The sequence below is a fragment of the Lissotriton vulgaris genome, unplaced genomic scaffold (genome assembly GCF_964263255.1).
Source record: "Lissotriton vulgaris unplaced genomic scaffold, aLisVul1.2 SCAFFOLD_1218, whole genome shotgun sequence".
In the NCBI taxonomy this organism is placed as follows: Eukaryota; Metazoa; Chordata; class Amphibia; order Caudata; family Salamandridae; genus Lissotriton; species Lissotriton vulgaris.
The window spans coordinates 10,166-30,586 of NW_028251336.1; the positions used below are offsets into that span (position 1 = coordinate 10,166).

The 20,421-nt window shown below is 46.5% G+C and overlaps 1 protein-coding gene across 1 annotated transcript in view; it reads left to right on the forward strand.

The window, feature by feature from the left end:
• Positions 1–4,356: 4,356 nt before the first annotated feature.
• LOC147662944 (U3 small nucleolar RNA-associated protein NOL7-like) overlaps positions 4,357–20,421 on the forward strand; it is a 103,372-nt gene continuing 87,307 nt past the window's right edge. Inside the window, exons 1-2 of the mRNA XM_086950777.1 lie at positions 4,357–4,463; positions 18,546–18,577. Of these exons, the coding sequence (XP_086806903.1) occupies positions 4,357–4,463; positions 18,546–18,577 (139 nt within the window). The remainder of the gene's footprint in view (positions 4,464–18,545; positions 18,578–20,421) is intronic.

Consider the following 20,421-nt stretch of genomic DNA (forward strand, 5'->3'; position numbering starts at 1 on the left):
CCTTTCCTTTTCCACCTGCTCTTTCTGTTTCACATCCCTCTCTCTCTCAATGGCTCTCCAATGGCCCATTCCTTCTGTCTCTCACGCCTCCACTCTTGTTACTGATGAGCTAGTCTCTGCTTCTACCTCTCAAGCTCCCTGGCCTTTTCGACTTGCTCTCATTTAGCCTTCTGGAGAACCAACTGCAAGGTCAGGGTTTCTGCTAGATTTAAACCAGCCTAGAGTAATACTCCTGGAATTGCTGACAGTGGTACCCTAAAATCTTGAGGTGGTGTACTCCCCTCCGGCATTCTCAAAACGAAAATGGGGAGTATATCTGGGAAACTCTTGAAACTACAACCTGTTTATTTATTTATTTATTTTAGAGTTTTCTATAGCGCGAACTTGAACCGATTAGGTTATCAAAGCGCTTTACATAGCACCAGTTCCGTTACATGTTATCACAGCAGTTTACATAGAATGTGTCTAGGAAAGATCTGTGCAATGTGGACCAAAGAGACAGATTCTGCAATGCTCTCCTTCGGGGTTTCTAACATGGTTCCCTTCCCTGAGTCTACCACAGCCTCTTCCCATTCACCCAGTGTTTCAGACTAGTCCTTAATGAAATCAACAAAGACTTCCCTGTCTTTGGGAACTCTTCACCCTCTATCCCTACCTAGATCTCTCATCTGATCTACATAAATGTAGGTATATTCCCAACCCTGTATTCTACATTATTTATGTGAACAGACTTTGTGCACAAAAATTGTACTTGTTCGGGGAGGAGCCACACACCGAGCCAAGATGGCCGTGTGAGTGCTCGGCTCCGTCGGACCTGTCCCCAAGTCCCGACATCCTGTCATCCATCCTGATTCTTGAGCCTGCCGCTGTGTTGCCAAAGAGGAGCGACGGCCATCAACTTGACTCCGGCCCCACTGTGACATCGGGGGCCGGAGATATCTAGCCGGTAATTTGGGGCCTGGCGGCCCTCTCAAGCCTGGGGCTCGATTTAGCACGAACCCGGCCGCAAAGCTGTAAACATCGGGGCCGGCCCTGGGGATTTCCGGCAGGGGCCCGAGCCACTAAGATTTTTTAAAGCGGCGTCTGTTGGCTGGGAGGACGGCCCTGCTGCCGGTGGGACGTGACGAGGTACATCTTTGGAGCGGGCCGGCACTGGCGACAACTGTCCGGGCCCTGGAATTACCAGCCGTCTCCCGGCGGCGTGCGGCGGCCGGAGGTATAGCCCGCCCCCCGTGCTGTGAAGACACAGTGTTGCTGAGTGGGGCCTGCACTGAGTCTTGTCGGCCGGGCCCCGGAGATAACGTCACTGCAGCCGCGGCGTCTGGCGGCCAGCGACGGTCCTGCGGCTCACGCGGGGAACAATGCACACCTGTGGAGGGGCAACGGTCTGGAGAGCGCTATCGGCGCATACCTGTTGCCTGTCTTTGGGGCGGCTGAGGAGTCGAGTGGTCACCGCCCCCCAATATATTACACAGGGGGGAAAAGTTCCATCTTTGTTGTGTGTGTGTGTCACGATGCTTCTGGCGCTGAAATTGGACTCCCAAGGGGAAGCTCCGACATCGAGGTCTAAAGTATGCCATGATGTTCCCGGCCCGGTTAAGGGTGGAGGTCGAGGGAAGAGAATGGTTTTTTCGACAATCCGGAGGTGGCATCGGACTGGCTGGATGGCCTCCCCCTGGATGGGCCGGAGGGACGAACTCGAGAAGGTGATGGTGATGTACAGGAACAGGAGAGATTGGGACAGCTGTGTGAAGATCTATGGAGTCTGGCAGGTAGTGGGTTACACCCACAAGGACCTCTTCTAATTTGACCCTGAGACTAAGGAATAGTGCTGGCAGGGGGATTTACTATTTCTTAAAGGGACTGGGGGGAAGGGGGGATGGGCCCGGATCTCCTCCTGTTAGCTAGCTGGTTTGAGGCGACAGGCACACTGCTAGTTGGGGAAGGGCGGAAGCTGTGAGCAGGGGTGCAGGGCGAGGGGGATGAGGGCTGAAAGTCTTGTGGGTCTGGGGGATTGTTGACTTGTTTGAATTTTTTTCTTTTCTTTTTGTTTCGCATCAGGTGACCGAACTATGCTTGTATTTTATCCATACTGTTTCAATGCCAAGTGTTAGACAGGGATCAGGGATGGCTGTGCTCAGCTGGAATGTGAACGGCATCAGGTACAAACTTAAGAGGGGAATGGTGAATCAATTAATTAGAAGACACCCCCAGATGTAGTATTACTTCAGGAGACCCATCTCATTGGAAGTAAATGTATGGCCCTTCACAGAGGAGGTTATAAACTGGTTGCACATTCTGGGTTCACCTCGGGATCGGGGGTGTTTGGGGGGACTTCAAGCAGTGGTGGATGGGGAACTAGATAGACACCCGGCGCGGACATTGAGACCTGCACAGAGATGGCTCCCTGACTTCTTAGGAACGACGGGGCTTGTAGATGGGTGGAGGATAATGAATCCAAATGATGTACATTACGCCCATGTGTCTGCCGGGCACCACAGCCTGTCCAGAATACCAGCGGCCCATGCCGCTGCGATGTGTGAGGTGGAACACCTGGGGAAAGGAATCTCCGATCATTCCCCGATCTGGCTCCGGGTAGACGCTGGTCAAACCAATATAGGTAGAGTCGCCCCGATCAACGTGTGGCTCCTGAAAGACCCGGCCACGAAGAGAAAAATCACTGAAAGTACGGACAGGTACTTCCTAGAAAACAATGGCACAGTGGACTCTGCACAGTCTCTGTGGGAAGCTTTCAAAACTGTGATCCGCGGAGAGGTACTGTCTCTGGTCCCCGGGCAAAAGAAGAAGCGGCAGGTTGAACTGGATAGGGTGGAGGCGGAGGTGATGAGGCTGGAGAGGGAGGTGTCTCGGACAGCAGCCCCAGACGATGTGCATCGATTAAAGCTGTGCCAGGATGAATATGGGAGACTTGCTGGGGACAAGGCCAGAGCACAAAATCATGAGACGCAGAGCCGGATTTACGGACATGGAGACCAGGCCGGTAAACTAATAGCGTGGCTTGAGAAAGAGGTGTTGGCGTCACGGCTAGTGCCGGAGCTACAGGGGGAAACTCCAGTATGATAAGGGACCCGCAGGCGGTGACAGACGAGTTCTCAGAATACTATGGAGGGGTATACTCTACAGCTGGGAAGTATTCCGAGGCAGAAAATGTAGAAATGATCAGACATCCAGATGCCCACTCTATCGGATGACAATCGGGAATACTTGGACTCACCATTCACCAATGACGAAGTGGCACAGGCCATTAGAGGGGTTCACTCCTGAAAAGCCACTGGCCCAAACGGAATTCCCATAGAACTTTATAAATTGAGTGCTAGCAAACTGGCCCCCTTTCTGCGGTCCATGTTTACAGAGAGTAAGGAGACTGGTCGGCTCCCCTATGACCAGCGGGTGGCAAATATAGTGGTCATCCACAAGGCGGGTAAGCCCAGGACACTCTGTTCATCCTATCGGCCCATCTTGTTGCTAAATGCTGAACCTAAAATCCTAGCGAAAATGCTGGCGACAAGACTTGTCACGGTAATTACTACCCTGGTACATCCGGACCATTCCGGCTTCATGCCGCACAGAAATACTGCTCTTAACCTATGCAGATTACATGGGGTTTTGGGTAGGGCCCCAACTATCCAGGAGGCAGTGGTGCTGGTGTCGCTCGATGCCACTATGGCATTTGACAGGGTTGAGGGGCCCTACCTGTTTGCAGTCTTGGGTAAAATGGGCTTTGGACCAGAGTTCGTTGGTTGGGTGCGTCTATTGTATACCGACCCCCTTGCCAGAGTGGTGGTAAATAATCGTAAGTCCGCTGACTTTCCGCTTGGCAGAGGCACGAGGCAGGGATGTCCCTTATCTCCCCTTTTGTTTGGTTTAGCCCTGGAACTGCTTGCGGTGTGTGTTCGATGGAACCGGTCGATCCGAGGATTACGATGGACCTTAGACTGGGAGGACAACATTTCTTTGTATACTGACAATATCCTGCTTTATACCACAAATCCTAGGGGCTCCCTGATATGTTTCCTGGATGTGCTTGCCATTTTTGGGTAGTACTCAGGGTTCAAAATAAACTGGTCTAAGTCGGTGCTCTTTGTCCTTAGAGGTGACCCGCCGGTGGTCCTGGGAAACTGCCCGATACAGGTCGAACCGTTGGGGTTTCGATATCTTAGTATCTACGTCACACTTGACCCAAAATTACGATACGATAACAACCTGTGTCCTCCTCTCGCCTGACTTAAAAGAGACGTGGCGCGTTGGCGTGCACTTCCGCTGTCTCTTTTGGGCTGAGCAGTCCTTTTCAAGATGATGCCCCTTCCCCGATTTGTAAACGCGCTCCAAAACGCTATGGACCCCGTGCCTGTTGCCTACTTCAAAGAAATAGAAGCTCTCCAGAGGCAGCTTCTTTGGGATGGTAGGACCCGCATTGCTTTTTCCAAGCTCACCCTCCCCTGGTATGATGGGGGAATAGGGTTACTAGACCTGCAGAAATATTACTGGGCCTCCCAGTTGGCGGCAGTAAATCATGTTATATACGGGGCCCCAGTGGACCCCGGCTATGCAATGGCCTTTGGCAAGTGCTAGGGGGGGGCAACGTTACCATGGCACTGTATGCTAGATTGGGACGGTTTCCCATTGTGGATCCTACGGCACACGCTGTGCATGTGTGGCATGCGGCCAATAAACACCTTAAGTGGCAGGGGAGATTAACACTCCCCACCCCACTATTGAGTTCAGAGCGATTAGGAAGCCTTTGGAAATATAAGGGGTTCGACAAGTGGGAAATTATCGGGATTAAACAGATTAAAGACGTCTGGGGAAATGGTACAATTCACACGTTTGATTCCCTTAAGCAGCAATATCACCTTCACAATAGGGAATACTTTCGCTATCTCCAGGTCAGACACACATTACTCACACATATCCCCATTGGCACGCTACACCCGGATCCTTCCCCCCTTGAAGACGGTGTGTTGGATGGTCTTCTCCCCGAGAAGACCATCTCCCTAATATAAAAAACACTAACAATACGGAAGACCCGCTGGCACTACTTAGGACTCAGTGGAGTGCAGATGGCTTTGAGTTGGACGATGAGGATTGGCGGGAGGCGGTCTCCTCTCCACGAGTAGTGGCAATACAGATGAGGCTCAGATAAATGCAGCTAAAGAGTCTTCACAGATCATGTCATGGGGCCCCGTCTTTTTTTAATGGGTAGGTCAGAGAATGGGGAGTGTCTCAGGGGATGTGGAGAACCTGGTGCATTCATGCATATTTTGTGGCACTGTAGGGTGGTACAGGTTTATTGGGTAGAGATCCATGATAAACTGCGAGAGGTCCTGGGGTGGAGATACGACCTGAGGCTCGTAGATGTATTTTAAATGTTTGGGAACCCACAGATCTGTGTGCGTACAGGCCGCAGTGGGTAAGGTTGGCATGTATGGTCGCCAAGCGCAACATTGCCCAGCTGTGGGGAGCAGGACAGCCACCCCGGGTCGGGAAATGATCGGAAGACATGGATTGGTGTATGTTTAGGAAGAGATCAGTCTATGCCCCTAGAGGTTGTCCCCAAAAGTGGGGTACAATTTGGGCAGACTGGAACCACCACTGCGGAGACATTTGTATGCCCCCGACCAATTTGGAAGAAGAGGAGGCGCAGGAGTCCCTGTGATCCCGTGGTCATTATCCTGTATGTATTGTTTGATGTATGGACTTATATATCTGACAACTATGTAACTGTTCGCTGTCACCTGGTGTCTTTTGTTTGCTAATTGTTAAATACATTTTTTTTTTAAATTGTACGTTACTGGGTTAAATTGGAAATGGCCAATTCCACACGTACACCCTGAAAGCCTAATCGTTAGGTGTCCCACCACTTGCCGCCAGTTGCCTAAACCCCTTTCAGAGGGGCAAGCAGGAGCTGCTGGGCCCAATCCTGGTGGTTGAGGCCTTTTATTCCTGATGTTTTTCTGGGCCAGGCCTGCTATGGGCTCGGAGCAACTGGGTCAAGTACCCATCGCACCTTTAGCTCTTCACTGGCTGGTAAAGGGGCTCATTTACAGGCTTCTTTGGGTTCAGGTTGCCTGCCTGATATTTTAGAGTGGGGGGGATCACTATTTCAGGTAGTGAGCAACCTACTTCCACTCTCTTTTTTGTCAGCCGAGAATCCACCAACTCAGGCTAGACAGTTGCTTGAGTAGTCCGGTATTTTTGTGGGTCAGGTTGGGCTTCGCTAGTGTCCCCTTTGGAATTCTCCCCTACTGATGTAGTATCTCCTGAGCACACTTGAACTGTGGCTAACAGTTGCCACCTTTCCTACACTACTTCTTCTTTGGCTTCTTCTTCTTTTGGGGCTTATCTTCACTAGCTGCAGGTTCAGCCCCTCCAGATTCTTTGGGTGAAACCTGTCTCTGCCCCAGTACCTCACTTTGGCTCAGACCAACCTCTGAGGGGTCATTTCCAAGGAGACAATCAAGGGGAAGGTCTTTACTGACTACCACCTTTCTCAAACTAAGGGACCCATTTAACTCTAGGGGCACTACAGCAACAGGCTTAACGGTGACGCCCCCTGGAATGGTCCTTACTCTCCTAGTCTGTCCTGGGATGTACTGGCTGGAGAGAACCAGCCTGCCATGCACAACTGTGTGATTGGTGGTTGGGATTCCATTCACCAGTAGCTGGTGGAAGTGTCTTCTCCCCACTGAAATCTCCAACTCACCTTTTGGGCCCACTTTACAGTTAAAGACTGAGAGGATTTCCTCATCTGAGGAACCACCCTCAAAAGGTACACTGGCAAACCTGGGTGTCACACTAGGGGTTTGGTTTTCAGGACAGCTAGGGTCCTTGTTGTAATGTCCTCTCTTTTGACAATTGTGGCACCATACCCTGTTGGGATCCCAATTATTACCTTGGTACCTTGTTTTAGTCTGTGAGCTGTCTTTGCGCCCGCCCTCTCAGACTGGTTTTTGGGGGCCTAACAAGGATTTCTTATTTTTATCTCTTTAAGAGTGCCCCACTGCCTTCTCTGAGGAGGCCTTTTTGGCCTCAGTCTTTTGATCACCCCCACCATATCTAGTTTTGGATACTGGTTCTTACCCAATGATCATCCTTCCTCCCCAACTGTTGAAGAGAGACTGGCCCCAGGCCTACTTGGTATTGATGCAACTTTTCTTGCTAAAAACTGCTTAACAGATGTTCTATCATTATAAAATTATAAAGCCCATCGTAATCATGTATGTTGTTAACTTTTTAACCAACCTCCCAGTATTTTCACTGTGTAATCTACAAAATCTACCCAGGATTGTTCTTGGCATTTCTTGGCCTCCCTGAATCTGATCTTTTACTTTCTCAGTGCTGAATCCAAAGCCTCCATCAGGGTACCCTTCATGAGATCATAGGATGTAGCATCTTTCTCATAAAGTGTCAGGAGTCTATCCCTGCACTTTCCCGAGAACAATTACCATAGGATAGCACTCCACAGCTTTGGTGTAGACCTGTCTACTAAGACAGGCTCTCTCAAAAGCAATGAACCACTTAGTGATATCACCACCCTCAAAATATTTAGAGACAATACCTTTGGGGATTTTGTAGTCTGCAGAATATGCCTCCCTGTTTATTATTTTGCTGCCACCAGGGATGGGTCCTAAGCCCATCTCAGCCCAATCCTTTTTCTATGGCTAGAAGTTTAGCTTCTAAAGTTATGCTCCTTGCCAGTTTCTGAAGATCTGCATCTTCAATGCCTGCTTCACCTGGGACACTACTGGAGTCACTACTACCAAAAGTGTTGCTATCCGAGAGGGTAGGGACAGTCCCCATCCTCCCCATTTATCTCATCATCTTCTTCTACTTCTTTTCTAGTGGGGCAGTTTTGTTTGCCAGGGCCAATGGCATTCTCTGCCAGCAATTGCTGGAGATGGGCTTTATTGGGTTTAGGACCCATGGCAATTTTCCATGCTTTGCACAAATCTTTAAGTTGCAGAACTTTAAGATGTGTATAGGGGCCCAGGCTGAGATCAAGGCTGGTCCCTGCAGGATCAGCCATGGTGTTTAAAGTTAGAGGGGTCTTATTAGAGATTTAAAAACACTTGTAAGTATTTCTAAGGCCTAACCACTTTAAAGTCTTCTAAGTTTCTGTACGTTTCTTAACCAAGGCCCTAAAACTATTTTTAAATAATTTGGAAAAAAATCGAAAATTGAAAAATTCTATTCTAAAGACAATTGATTTTGCAGAGAAAATCCAACAATTATCAATCAACTGGTACAACACATGTCAGTCTTGTACTCCACCTCTGCACCACCAATGTAGAAAGCTGGCTTTGTGCACGGTATTGCCACCTAGTAGCAATATCATATGCAGAGTCCAGGGGTTTCCCAAAACTGTACAGGGCTCAATGCAAAACCAAAAGTGGTCTATTAGTAGTAGTGTGGGCGAGCAGCCTCAAGGATAACACAGAGAAGTTTAAGACATTTATTGTACAACAGTGATCAATAATGGACACAGACTCAAGAAGGAGATCCAGACCAATTTTATAACATTATACTTCGTTTGTGCTTTATTTTAAGACCCAGGTCTTCGTAATCCGGTAAGTACGTTGTTAATTAAAAATACTTTTCACTTTGAAAAATCGACACTTGGAAACTTGTTCACAAAGTCTAATGTTTTCCTATAGGGAAAACAATATTGCTGTTAAACAGTTAAGTATTTAACTTACAATCCCACTCTTCGGAGCCAAATGTCAGCAAGGGTCAGGTAAGTACCAAAACGGCACCACCAGCGGCACAGGGGTGGTCGGGTGCAGAGGTCAAAATCTGGGTTCAACCCAATGTTTTCCAATGGAGACAGGGGGTGCCTTGAGCCACACTTGCATGCATGTAAAGAGATTGGTTGCAGGGGCCAAGCTTTAGGGGTTAGTGTGAGAAAATGGTGTTCTGTTGCAGTACATGCCCCCCCCCACCACCACCACTATTTGCCTAGCTATTGGTGCAACTTTAACTGTAGAGTACTGAGTCCCTGCTGTCCTGGTTCTCAGTGCCAGTGTTACCTAAAACATTTCCACATTCTGTACTTCTATCCCCTGTAAGTCTCTAGTAAGTGGTACCCTGGATACCCAGGGCCTGGAAGCTGAAGAGCGTCCCCTGGGTCCCCATCACTAGGACCATGCTATTTTCCCTGCAGCTGGCATGTCCCTGCGAGGTGACAAAATTACCACATCAACATGGCACACTGCCTGTGTGCCAATCCATCTAGCACTGCCTAAGATATAGGTAACTCACCCACTAGCAGGCCTTACCAGCCTTAAGGCAGGGTGCACTATATCCCAGACCTGGGCATATCTGCATGAGCAGATATGACCCTACAGTATTAGAGTCTATTCCTTAATATTGTTAAATGCCAGGGAAGCCATATAGAGTACATGGGCTGGGAACTTAACAACTCAAGTTCCACAGCACCATGATGGCTTCACTGAACACAGAAGTGTTTGGTACCAAACATCTCCTTGTAATAAATCCACAGCAATGCCAGTGTGAGATTTTTTAAAACCTGTATTAAGAGGGCACCTCAGTGGTGCCTCCTGAAAACCTACCAACCCCGGTGGGGTCTATGACCCCCTGTAGGCAGCCAGAGACCACCAGATATGTTTCTGGACCCCTGGGTAGAGAGCCCCTGCTCTCCGGGACCAGAAACCCGGGGCAGAGATGGCAAACCTCCTCCTCCAGGATGGCCCAGTGCTCGAAGATAGAAGCTTCAAATGCCAGCTGCCTTTGTAATGTGACCCCCCTAGCATCTGCTGCTAGCAGTAGATGGCATCTGATAGCGTACACCCCAATTTTGGGTGAGAAAACTTAGTAGAATAGGAGATGAGAATGTTATAGCTGCACTAATCTATATTGGGGTAGGTTTTTAGAGCACCGGACCAAGGAGGTAGCAGTTCCCTGCCAAGTGCTAAAGGGCCATATGAATTGAACCATTTTCACATGGACATAAAATGGGTAAAATACCTGGATACATTTGGCCCAAAGTGTCTTCCCTGGAGGACTATATGCCATTAATTGTTCAATGGGGGTCCCTGTCAGTTGAGATTCCATGCCCCCAAACAGGCCCTGCACACAACTCTCAGGCTGCAGTGACCCCCGGTTCCCCACCCCTGTGTGTGTGTGTGTGTGTGTGTGTGTGTGTGTGTGTGTGTGTGTGTGTGTGTGTGTGTGTGTGTGTGTGTGTGTGTGTGTGTGTGTGTGTGTGTGTGTGTGTGTGTGTGTGTGTGTGTGTGTGTGTGTGTGTGTGTGTGTGTGTGTGTGTGTGTGTGTGTGTGTGTGTGTGTGTGTGTGTGTGTGTGTGTGTGTGTGTGTGTGTGTGTGTGTGTGTGTGTGTGTGTGTGTGTGTGTGTGTGTGTGTGTGTGTGTGTGTGTGTGTGTGTGTGTGTGTGTGTGTGTGTGTGTGTGTGTGTGTGTGTGTGTGTGTGTTTTTGTTTTTGTGTGTTTTTGTTTTTGTGTGTGTGTTTTTGTGTGTGTGTTTTTGTGTGTGTGTTTTTGTTTTTGTGTGTTTTTGTTTTTGTGTGTTTTTGTTTTTGTGTGTTTTTGTGTGTTTTTGTTTTTGTGTGTTTTTGTGTGTTTTTGTTTTTGTGTGTTTTTGTTTTTGTTTTTGTTTGTCAAAGTGATCCTCCACAGGCTGCAAGAGGCGATCTATGCAAGGCTGAAACACCTGGTCATTCATCCCCATAGGTGCCAGATCCTTGGCCACCCTCCAGGGTCTGCTGCTGCTCCAGCTCCCAAGCACCAGTTGTCCTTTAAGGAAGCTTTGGACGTTCTAGTTCCAGCAAAGCAGCGCCAAAAGATTGATATGGCGACCAGCCCTTTATCCCTCTCTCACCCATCCCCTCACCCTGTTCCTCAGCATTCTCTTTCCCCACCTGATTCTCCAGATGATCTCCTTGATAATACACTTGAGGGGTCTCCTCACTATGACATAGGTGGACATGGGGCAGGGGATGATTTATACGACATTCATTCACAGGATGACCCATGGGACCCTTAAGATGCAGATCCACCTGGGGCACAGGCCCTGAACTGTACCCTACCCATTCTCCTCTTCATAATTCTACATCCTGTCAGGAGCTGGAGAGTAGAGCAGCCCTATTCCTCAAGGTGGACCTTCATACAGAGTGCTTAGAGGAGGGCTTCCTCTTTGAAGTGCTCTCTGCCATTCACCACTCTACTCATAACTTTCCATGGTTAAGGACAAGTTACGCCACATGCTTGACATATTTAAGGACCCCTTCCGAGTCGGGGTCATAACACCCAGGGTAGATAAGAAATGTAAAGCTTCTCTCACACAGACCCTATTTATATTCATGGCCAACTACCGCCTGACTCCCTAGAACTCACTACGGCATAAGCGGCCCAACTCTGAGGCCAGTGGGGATGCCCCGCCTCCGTAGAAAGAGAGCAATCTCATAGATGTTTCAGGCAAAAGGGTAGCTGCGCAATCCGCCAACCAATGGTGCATTGCCAATTCTATGGGCCTTCTCTCGTCGATATGACAGTGCCCGTTGGGATGAAATGGGGGTGCTCCTCCAGTACCTGCCAGACAAATACAGAAATAGGGGGGCATGAGATAGTCTCTGGGGGGCAAGCAGATATCTAAAACTACCATTTGCTGTGCACTAGATGCTACAGAAACTGCTACCAGAGGAGTTAATTCTAGTATTTAGTTACTAGGCACACCTGGCTTAGTATTTCCGGCTTCAAACTGTAAGTTCAGCAGCATCTGCTGAACATGCCCTTTGATGGTCAGAACCATTTTGGGTCCATAAGTTCACCAAATGTTGGAAAAACATAAAAGGACAGCTAAGGCGACGGGAGCACTTCAGACACCTGCTCCTCGTGGCTCCTTTCGCTGCACTTCCTATCGTGGAGAATCAAAGACCACCTGTCTTCCCGAACCCCCCCCCCCCCTCCACCAAAGCCTCCACTTCTTACCAGCACACCCAGGGACAGCAATCCTCTCCCAGGGGATACTTAAGAGCCCCCCCAACTGCACAACACTGGTCAGGGGGATACCTTGAAGGCTTTTGTTCCCACATGCAGTCCCTCACCTAAGACCAGTGGGTATTGGATATTATCCAACTTGGTTATTGTCTGGAGCTCCTATTCACGCATCCCACCATTCCACCTCTCAAACACAGACTCTTTCCAGTACACCTATAACTTATCAGAGAAGAGGTCCAAGCACTCCTCAGAAGAACCCGTCCCCCACCATCAGCAGGGTACGGGAGTGTACTCCCTGTACTTCCGAATACCCAAAAGGGATGGGTTGCTCAGACCTATTCTGGACCTCAGACCACTAAACGATTATATCCTATCGGAACATTTTCAGATGGTCACACTCAAGAATGTTATTTCACTCTACAGCAGGGCGACTTTATGACCGCTCTCGGCCTGAAGGATGCTTATTTCCACATACCAGTACATCCGATACATCGCCGATATCTCAGATTTTTGGTCAGCGGTGAACACTATCAATTCAAAGTACTCCCCTTCAGATATACTACTTCCCCTCAGGTGTTTGCCAAGTGCCTTGCGGTGGTGGCCACACACCTGCGCAGACAGAGCGTCCACGTCTTCCCTCACCTGGGCGACAGGCTGATCAAGAGTGCCACCTGCCAGCCTGTCGCAAGCATATACAAGTCACAAATGATCTGCTCCGCAGGTTAGTGCTGCAAAATTCCCATCAGTGCTTCATAATTCCACACCCAGCCCTTCCATATCCAACTCTATTTGAGGGCCAGTCTCAACACTGAGGTAGGCATGACCTATCCAAACCCTGCTCGAGTGCAGTCTTTTCAAATCTCCCTCTTTTTCAGCCAAATTAACATGTCACTGTCAGAACAGTAATACGCCTCCTAGGCATGATGGCCTCCTGTATTGACATAGTACCCCATGCCAGGTTACACTTTCTTCCATTACAAGACTGCCTAGCTCAACAGTGGTCTCAAGCAGAGGGTCATTGGGAAGATCTAATGTTGATCGGCTGCCGCACTCGTCTCTCTCTGCAGTGGTGGAACGCTAACAACCGGCAGCCTTTCCTCAGCCATGTTCCGCGGAGAACCGTCAGAATGGATGTCTCACTTACAGGATGGGTGCCCATCTAAATAATCTGACTGTTCAAGGATGATGGAAGTCCACACTACACAGTCTACATATCAATTACTTGGAACTTGTAGTCATCCATCTATCGTTGCAGGTGTCCTTAGCCACACGGACAACATGTGTTACCTTCAGAAACAGGGGGTCACATGCTCACCACAACCCTCGCAGTTATCCCAGAGCATTTGGAGATTGGGCTTTCCGTCACAAAATTCATTTCTCAGCCGAGTACCTTCCAGGGATGGACAACGACTTTGCTGACCTCCTCAGCAAGATGCGGCAACAAGTCCACAAGTGTGAACTCAACCCGCAAATCCTCCTCCGCTACTTCTGCAGGTGGAGCTTTCCAGAAATAGACCTGTTCTCAATCGTAAAAAACACCAAATGCCCAAACTTCGCCTCCAGGTTCCCACACCCACAATCGATGGACAACGCACTATGGATAAACGGGTCAGGGATATTTGCCTACGCTTTCCTGCCTCTCCCTCTCTTGTTTGTGGTACAGAGACATCGGCAGACGTCCCTCATGGTCCTCCTGGTGGCTCCCATATGGGCTCACCAGCCATGGTTCACAACTCTGCGCAACCTCTCTCTGGATCTGCACGAGAAGCTCCCCAACAGGCCGGACCTGTTCACGCAGAACATTGGAGAAATAACACACCCGTGATCCCGGGATGCTCAGCCTTGCGACCTGGCTCCGGAGGTCGTAGAATTTGGATACCTCAATCTTCCTCCAGAATGCATGAGGACCATTAAGGAAGCAGGCAGACCTACTGCCCTTGCCTGTATATGGGAAAGTAGAAAATATTTGTGTGCTACTGCCACTCAAAGGACATTGGTCCTTTTGAAGCCACAGTGCAGGACATTGTTTGTTACCTACTGCATCTGCAGGTATCACCTTCACCTCCATATGTCTACACTTGACTGCTGTGGCTGGCTACCTTTAGAATATACAACACATCTCTCTCTTCAGAATTTGTCATTAAAGCCTTCATGGAGGTTCTCAAGAGGATCATTCCTCCTCGTGTTCCACCGGACCAGAAGTGGAATCTCAACATCGTACTAAAAAGGCTCTCCTTCTGAGCCCCTCCACTCCTGCTTCTTTCAGTTCTTCTCTTGAAAGGTGGCATTCCTTGTTGCTATCACTTCACTTGGGCGTGTCAGTGAGCCACAGGCATTAACCCTGGAAAAACCTTCCTTCAAAGAACTTAGACAGGTTTGTCCTTTGAACCAATCCAAAATTTCTCCTTACGGTGGTATAGCCCTTCCACCGTAACCAATCTATTGAAATTCTTGTGCTTTCCCCACAACCCGGTTCTGTTACAGAAAGTGCTTTCCATACTTTGGATGTAAAGCGAGTCCTCATAAACTACATTGATAGAACTAAACTATTTAGAACGACCCGGCAAGAAGGCTTTATCCAAGCTAGGCATTACTAGAAGGATTGACAAATGCATCCAGACATGCTGTGCTAAAGCTAAGAAGACTCTCCCACTCTTCCTGAAACTCACTCCACTCCATGGCCTTCCTGTGGAAGTACCAGAAAGCTGACCTATGCAGGGCAGCTACCTGGTCCACACCTCGCTCTTTCACAAAACATTACTGTGTGGATGTACTGGCTCTCCAATAAGCTAATGTTGTTCAAGCATTACTTTGTATACTTTCAATCTACTACAACATCCACAGGTTGGCCACCGTTTTTGGAAGGACTACTTTACAGTCTATGCACAGCATGTGTATCTACAGCCACACAATTCAATATCTTTCTGTTTATGGAAACAAAGTTTCGAAATGTCAGCCAAACATGCAAACTCATTACACACATGAACATTGGGTATGCGCTTCTGAAGCCTTTTAATCTTTTTATTGGCTTCTATGCACAGTCAGTGATGATTTAAATATACTCTGCATCATGACATTGTCTCCATGCAACTTCATTCTCTCCAACTCCATCAAAGGCAGATTCAGACTAAAGGGGTTGGATGACTGTTTGACAGCGATGAGTGAGTCACTGTTGTGAAAATATGCTGGATGTTGAGTTTAATCGCATCGTTCCACCTTCATGAGGAACTGAGATCTTACATGATCATATGTCTAATTACATTGCAGCCATAGCCCTGTTTCTTATTCTTTTTTAGTAAGTGTCTAGAGTAATAACATTTTTGTGCACAACATAAACACATGTGATAAAGCCTTAATTTCTAGTGTTTAGCAATTTTACTCCAGTTCTGTTAAATAAAAAGAATAATGCTGATGGTGTAATGAAGTCCATTGACCCATTTGTGAGTTGACAGAGGATAACTTATACCAAGAAGATACTGGGCTTGTTCCTGGTAAAATCCGCACTGCAAATGTGTTGACAATGGCCACAGAACAATTCTGATATTTGCAAGTCCAGCTGTTAAGGTTTAGAAACCCTTTTTCCCCCCACACATTATTCTATGTTTTAAGTGAATAGCATCACAGAACAATACAAACATGCTGACTTGGAGCATCATCACAAATTAAGGCATTGTAGCATAAAGGGGGGTAGCCAGAAGAAAAGTTCCACAAAGCCTTTTGGGGCAGCGGACGGTGGAGGGCCACATCATAAGCCGGCTTGCAGAGTAACCAAATATCACAGGAAGATGGGAGCTTCTTTTCTCTTAAAAGGCGAGGGCAGTCACAGGCCTTCCAATACTCCATATCAACCATTGTCACACATGTTGAGTCCTGCTTGGAGGAGCCAGGTATTCAGTCGTAACCGCCGTTTCTCAACAAATCAGGGAAGTGTCGCGGCACGTTGATGTGCTTTTCCATACCAAGTGAAGAAGGACCATTGGGGTTTTGTAATAGCCTTGTCAGTGAGGTTCACTGCCAGTCGAGCATTCTCGTTAGCATGACACCCGCTGACAAGCCTTGATTGAAGGGGGATGTAGCTGTGGTCAGGCCTAGTTCAACCTAGTGACCAAGAACTTTATAAAGATTTTAATGTCATTATTAAGAATTGTTATTGGAAAGTAGGGTCCACAGCTCTGGTGATCTTCCGACTTTCAAAGATATTCTTATCACCATGTCTAGCATTCTATCAGTGACCCTCTGGGATTCTCTTATGTAATCAAATAATGTAGCTAGGAGTTCTACCAGGATGGGCTGAAATACTTTATAAAATGACAAGGGAATGAAGTCTGGGCCAGGTGCTTTATTTCCTGGCAGCCCCTGGAAGGTGAGAGCCACTTCCTGAGGCTTGATGGGCGTCTCTATAGTCCAGATCATCTCTGGATCGAGCACTTGGAGTTCATAGTGTGACAGGTACAGGTGGATCTCTAGCCTAGTATAGAATTCATTGTACTACTCTGTGAACCTCTTAGGATGCCAGGAGTATGCAACACCACCATTTTTGTAAAAGGATACAGGCCTGGAGAGCTCCCAGCCTGAGAGCTAAAATACAATCAGCCTTACCCCCTTTCTCATAATATTTCTGTCCCGTATAAAGTATTTTATTTAGTTGGCTCACCAATTAAAATTTGCTCGTTCCCCATGCATGTTGCACAAGGATCAGAACGTATGAGGAAGACATTCCATTTTTTATTCATTTTTATTAGGGGAGAGGAATTGGCCTAACGGCTAGGGCGGTCGACCTTGAATCTGGGGAACTGGGTTCGAGTCTCGGCAATGACACTGAACATCATGTGATTCTGGGCAAATCACTTAATCTCCACGTGCCTAAAAAAAGTTAATGTGTGTCCTCATGTAATGTAATTCGTGCTATGTAAAGCGCTCGGATACCCGATTCAGGTCATGTTCGCGCTATATAAAACTCAGCAAAAAAAAAAAAATGCTGCTGTTCAAATGCATGCTCCTGGGACTCTTGCTCCTGTTTCCTCTTTTGAAAACCTCTGAAATGTGACTGTGCATGAGATAAGTTTAGCTCTCAGGACAAGTGTCACAAGTGAGTCACTGTTCATTTAAGGAAAAAGAAAAAAGAGAGAGGAAGAGGAGTACTCAAGTCGTGAGCTATTCTTTATGTGTGGGGACAGTGTGTACTCCTCATGATGCCCTCACACACCCAGAAGGATGTCATGCTTCATCAATGGGCTTTGCTCCTCACCGGGGCCGGCGCAGCAATGCCCTAAGGGTCCCCTGAAGGGTCTCTTTATCGGAGATCTTTTGATGAAGCTGCATAGGTGCGTTGGTGTGAGTGGCTGTGAAGTCCTAAGTGTGGTTTAAAAAATGGCTGGAGGGAGAGTGAGTATGTTTAATTAGGGTGGTCCCTCTGCCATTACTAAAAACAAAGTGTGTGGTGCTGCTCACAGGGATAATATGTCCCTATGTAGCTAAACAGATAATTTGTCCCTATTGGACATATTCATAGGTCAACATGCTTCGCGCTTTTGTGGTCTCGGGAGGAGACCCAGGGCGCTTTGTCAGGACTAGTTAGTTGTTAGAAACAATTGTATGTGCAGCGGCCTAATTCATCCAGTGTCGCTAGACTCGATTAGACTCCTAGACCGTATTGTTGGGGGACTGGGTACTCCAAGGCCAGCACTACCAGGGAGTGATTTGAAAGAGAGCAGACGCCAATCTCTCTGATGACCTGCTTTCTTGTAAGCAGGTCTACTGGTTAGGAAAAAAATATTTTACATTGTGTTTTATGTACTCCGTAATAAAAGGTATTTTGTTTCGCGCATACATGTAACAAACGTCTGTTGTGTTATGTATGTAATCTACCTTGAGATGGACCTATCCAAGGTTAAATAGCATTGAAATTTCTCCCGATCAGTAACCCAGGGGAAAATCTTTCAATATGGGGAAACAATCGATAAAACTCATTTTTATCTTCTTTAGGACCGTATATTGAGAGGGCGATGTGTTCCCAATTCATAATGCTACCTCCCTGTACTAACCATTTTACCATTGTGATCTTTTAGAATGGCATCAAATTGGAACTGCAAATCCCTCTTTTGTAATATTGACAAGCCTGTGGTCTTATTAATTGCAAGGGAAGGATATTGACTAGGGAACCAAAATGATTTGAGACGGGGTGCATCTTGTTGACTGAATTGCGTTTTTTGTAGTAGTGCTCTATCACAATTTTTGTCCATTTTGCAGTTGTATTCCTCTTGTACTTTGTTTATCTGTACTTAACATGGGTACATGAAATGGCCCGTTGTTTACTTGTATAATGGGTACTTGTGGAGGGAACTTTGTAAAAGACCAACAGGTTAACTATCCTGCTTCTAGGGGGCACCTGATACTTTTGAATAACAATTGTTTATACAGTGCTCTGCCCTCACTTTATGGAGGACTAGATTTGAAGTCCATAAAAAAAAGATTATGAATATTCTGCATGGTGAATTGAAAATCGTACCTAAATGTGCATCATTTTGTGATTATATTTTTTTCTTTTTACACAGGCCGATTGAGACCTCAAAAGCACAGGATGAAGGTACAGTAGTAATTTCACTAGATTTATAAACAAGTTCTTATGTTGGATTTCTTCGGCCTCCTGTTTCAATTAAATTAGTTATTATTTATTCTAAATCAGAAGCATTGGACTGATTTTAATTGGGCTGCAGAATGTGTCTGAACATATACTTTGGGCGGCACCTAAATGGTTTGCCTCAGGAATCTTGACCAAAAGAGGTAGGTTACATGAAAGAGTTCTTAAACAGTTACAGAAGCAAGGGGCCTGCCAATAAATTGAGTAGATGTGAAATTTTAAATTAATTGGATAAATAAAGAGAATAAAGAATATCTGAAAGTTAAGACATCCCAACTGGAAGAAAACATTTTTATTGAATGAATTTTATTGGATGTGTTTTCATACTAGTAATGAATTTGTAATATAATGTTATGATCATTACTGGGCCCATACTAAATATTGTAAATGATTTGAGAACCTAGCATTTTGGCATAGGTTTTGAATTTAAAGCCGCTAATCCCTCAGTGATTGCACCAGTGTTGGACTTTGAGAATGGGGTTGAGTGCTGGATAAATATGCTGATATATATTTATTGTCCCTATCAGACTATCTTTTGGAAGGATTTCTTCAGGGCATATCTAGTCCCACAGGTTCTTGAAATGTTCATATGAGCTACGAGGCCAGGAAATTGAGAGGACCTGCAAAACTGTTAACGGATACTAATTTTCCAGCTAATGGTAGTGGCGAAGACCCTGATTGACGGAGCTTGGAAATAATTTTATACTCTTGTACATCATTTGTGTAATCAAAGTTTTAAGAAATGATGGTGATTAAAAGGTTGTCCCAACACCTACTGAAAGAGAAGTGTGACTAATGACCGGGCCATCTTATGGAGGAACTGAACAAAAACATTTTATGTTGAAATTATGTTCTCATTCTGCCTCTTTAAGGACACAGGTGTGATTAAGTGATACAAAAGGCCAATAAAAGGAATTTTAAATAATCTGTTTTGGAGACCTCTTATTTTCTCAAACCGTATTTGTTTGACTTCACTACTTGACGCTTATAATGGGAAGATGTGAATGCAGAAGTGGGTTCATATAGAGGGGGTCTGTGTCTTGTATCCCCACCAATTTGGCAATGCATTAATCTTTCCAGACATGTAAAAGGAGTAGCCCATCATCAAATACAGCTACTTACCCATTAATTCTTACGTTCTTGAATCGATACATGAATAAATGTTCACCATGTCTCCCTGTAATTCTCAGGATTGACATCATAGTCTTTATCACTATGAATTAAACCTGACTAACATTTCCTCAAACCTGTGCTCTTCCTACGAGCAAAAAAAGTGAAGGCTGAACAAGTCTTACTCAAAAGCTTTTCGTACGTTTTTTTTTTTTTTAGCATTAACCTATATGTAAGGGTAGATTTGTATTGTACTTATGTAATATAGTTGAAGGTTTAAAAGTATTCAAGGGATCTACCAAGTTCCTCTTCATCTCAAATGTGGATTATTTAGCCATGTTGAGTATTACTGTTTTGTCTCAGACCCAACCAGAAGAGTTGTCACTCATGGCTGCACACACCTACTTCACCCTCCCTACGCAGAGTGTTCCTCATCCGTGAGTTTTGCCCACTATTAGAGTGTCAACCCACTTCAATCAAAATTCTAAATTTCTCTGCTTTGTCCCTCTCTGCTCACTGGTGCCTGGGTCTGTGGTAGGAACATTTCATCTGCTCAGCAGAGCCATCGACTATTTATTGTCTGCCACCTCTGGGGGGAAAGAAGTGTTGTGCTTGCAGCACAGCTCCAATTCTCAATTATTTAATTTTGGTAAGATTGAGTCTTCTCACTATGTGGACAT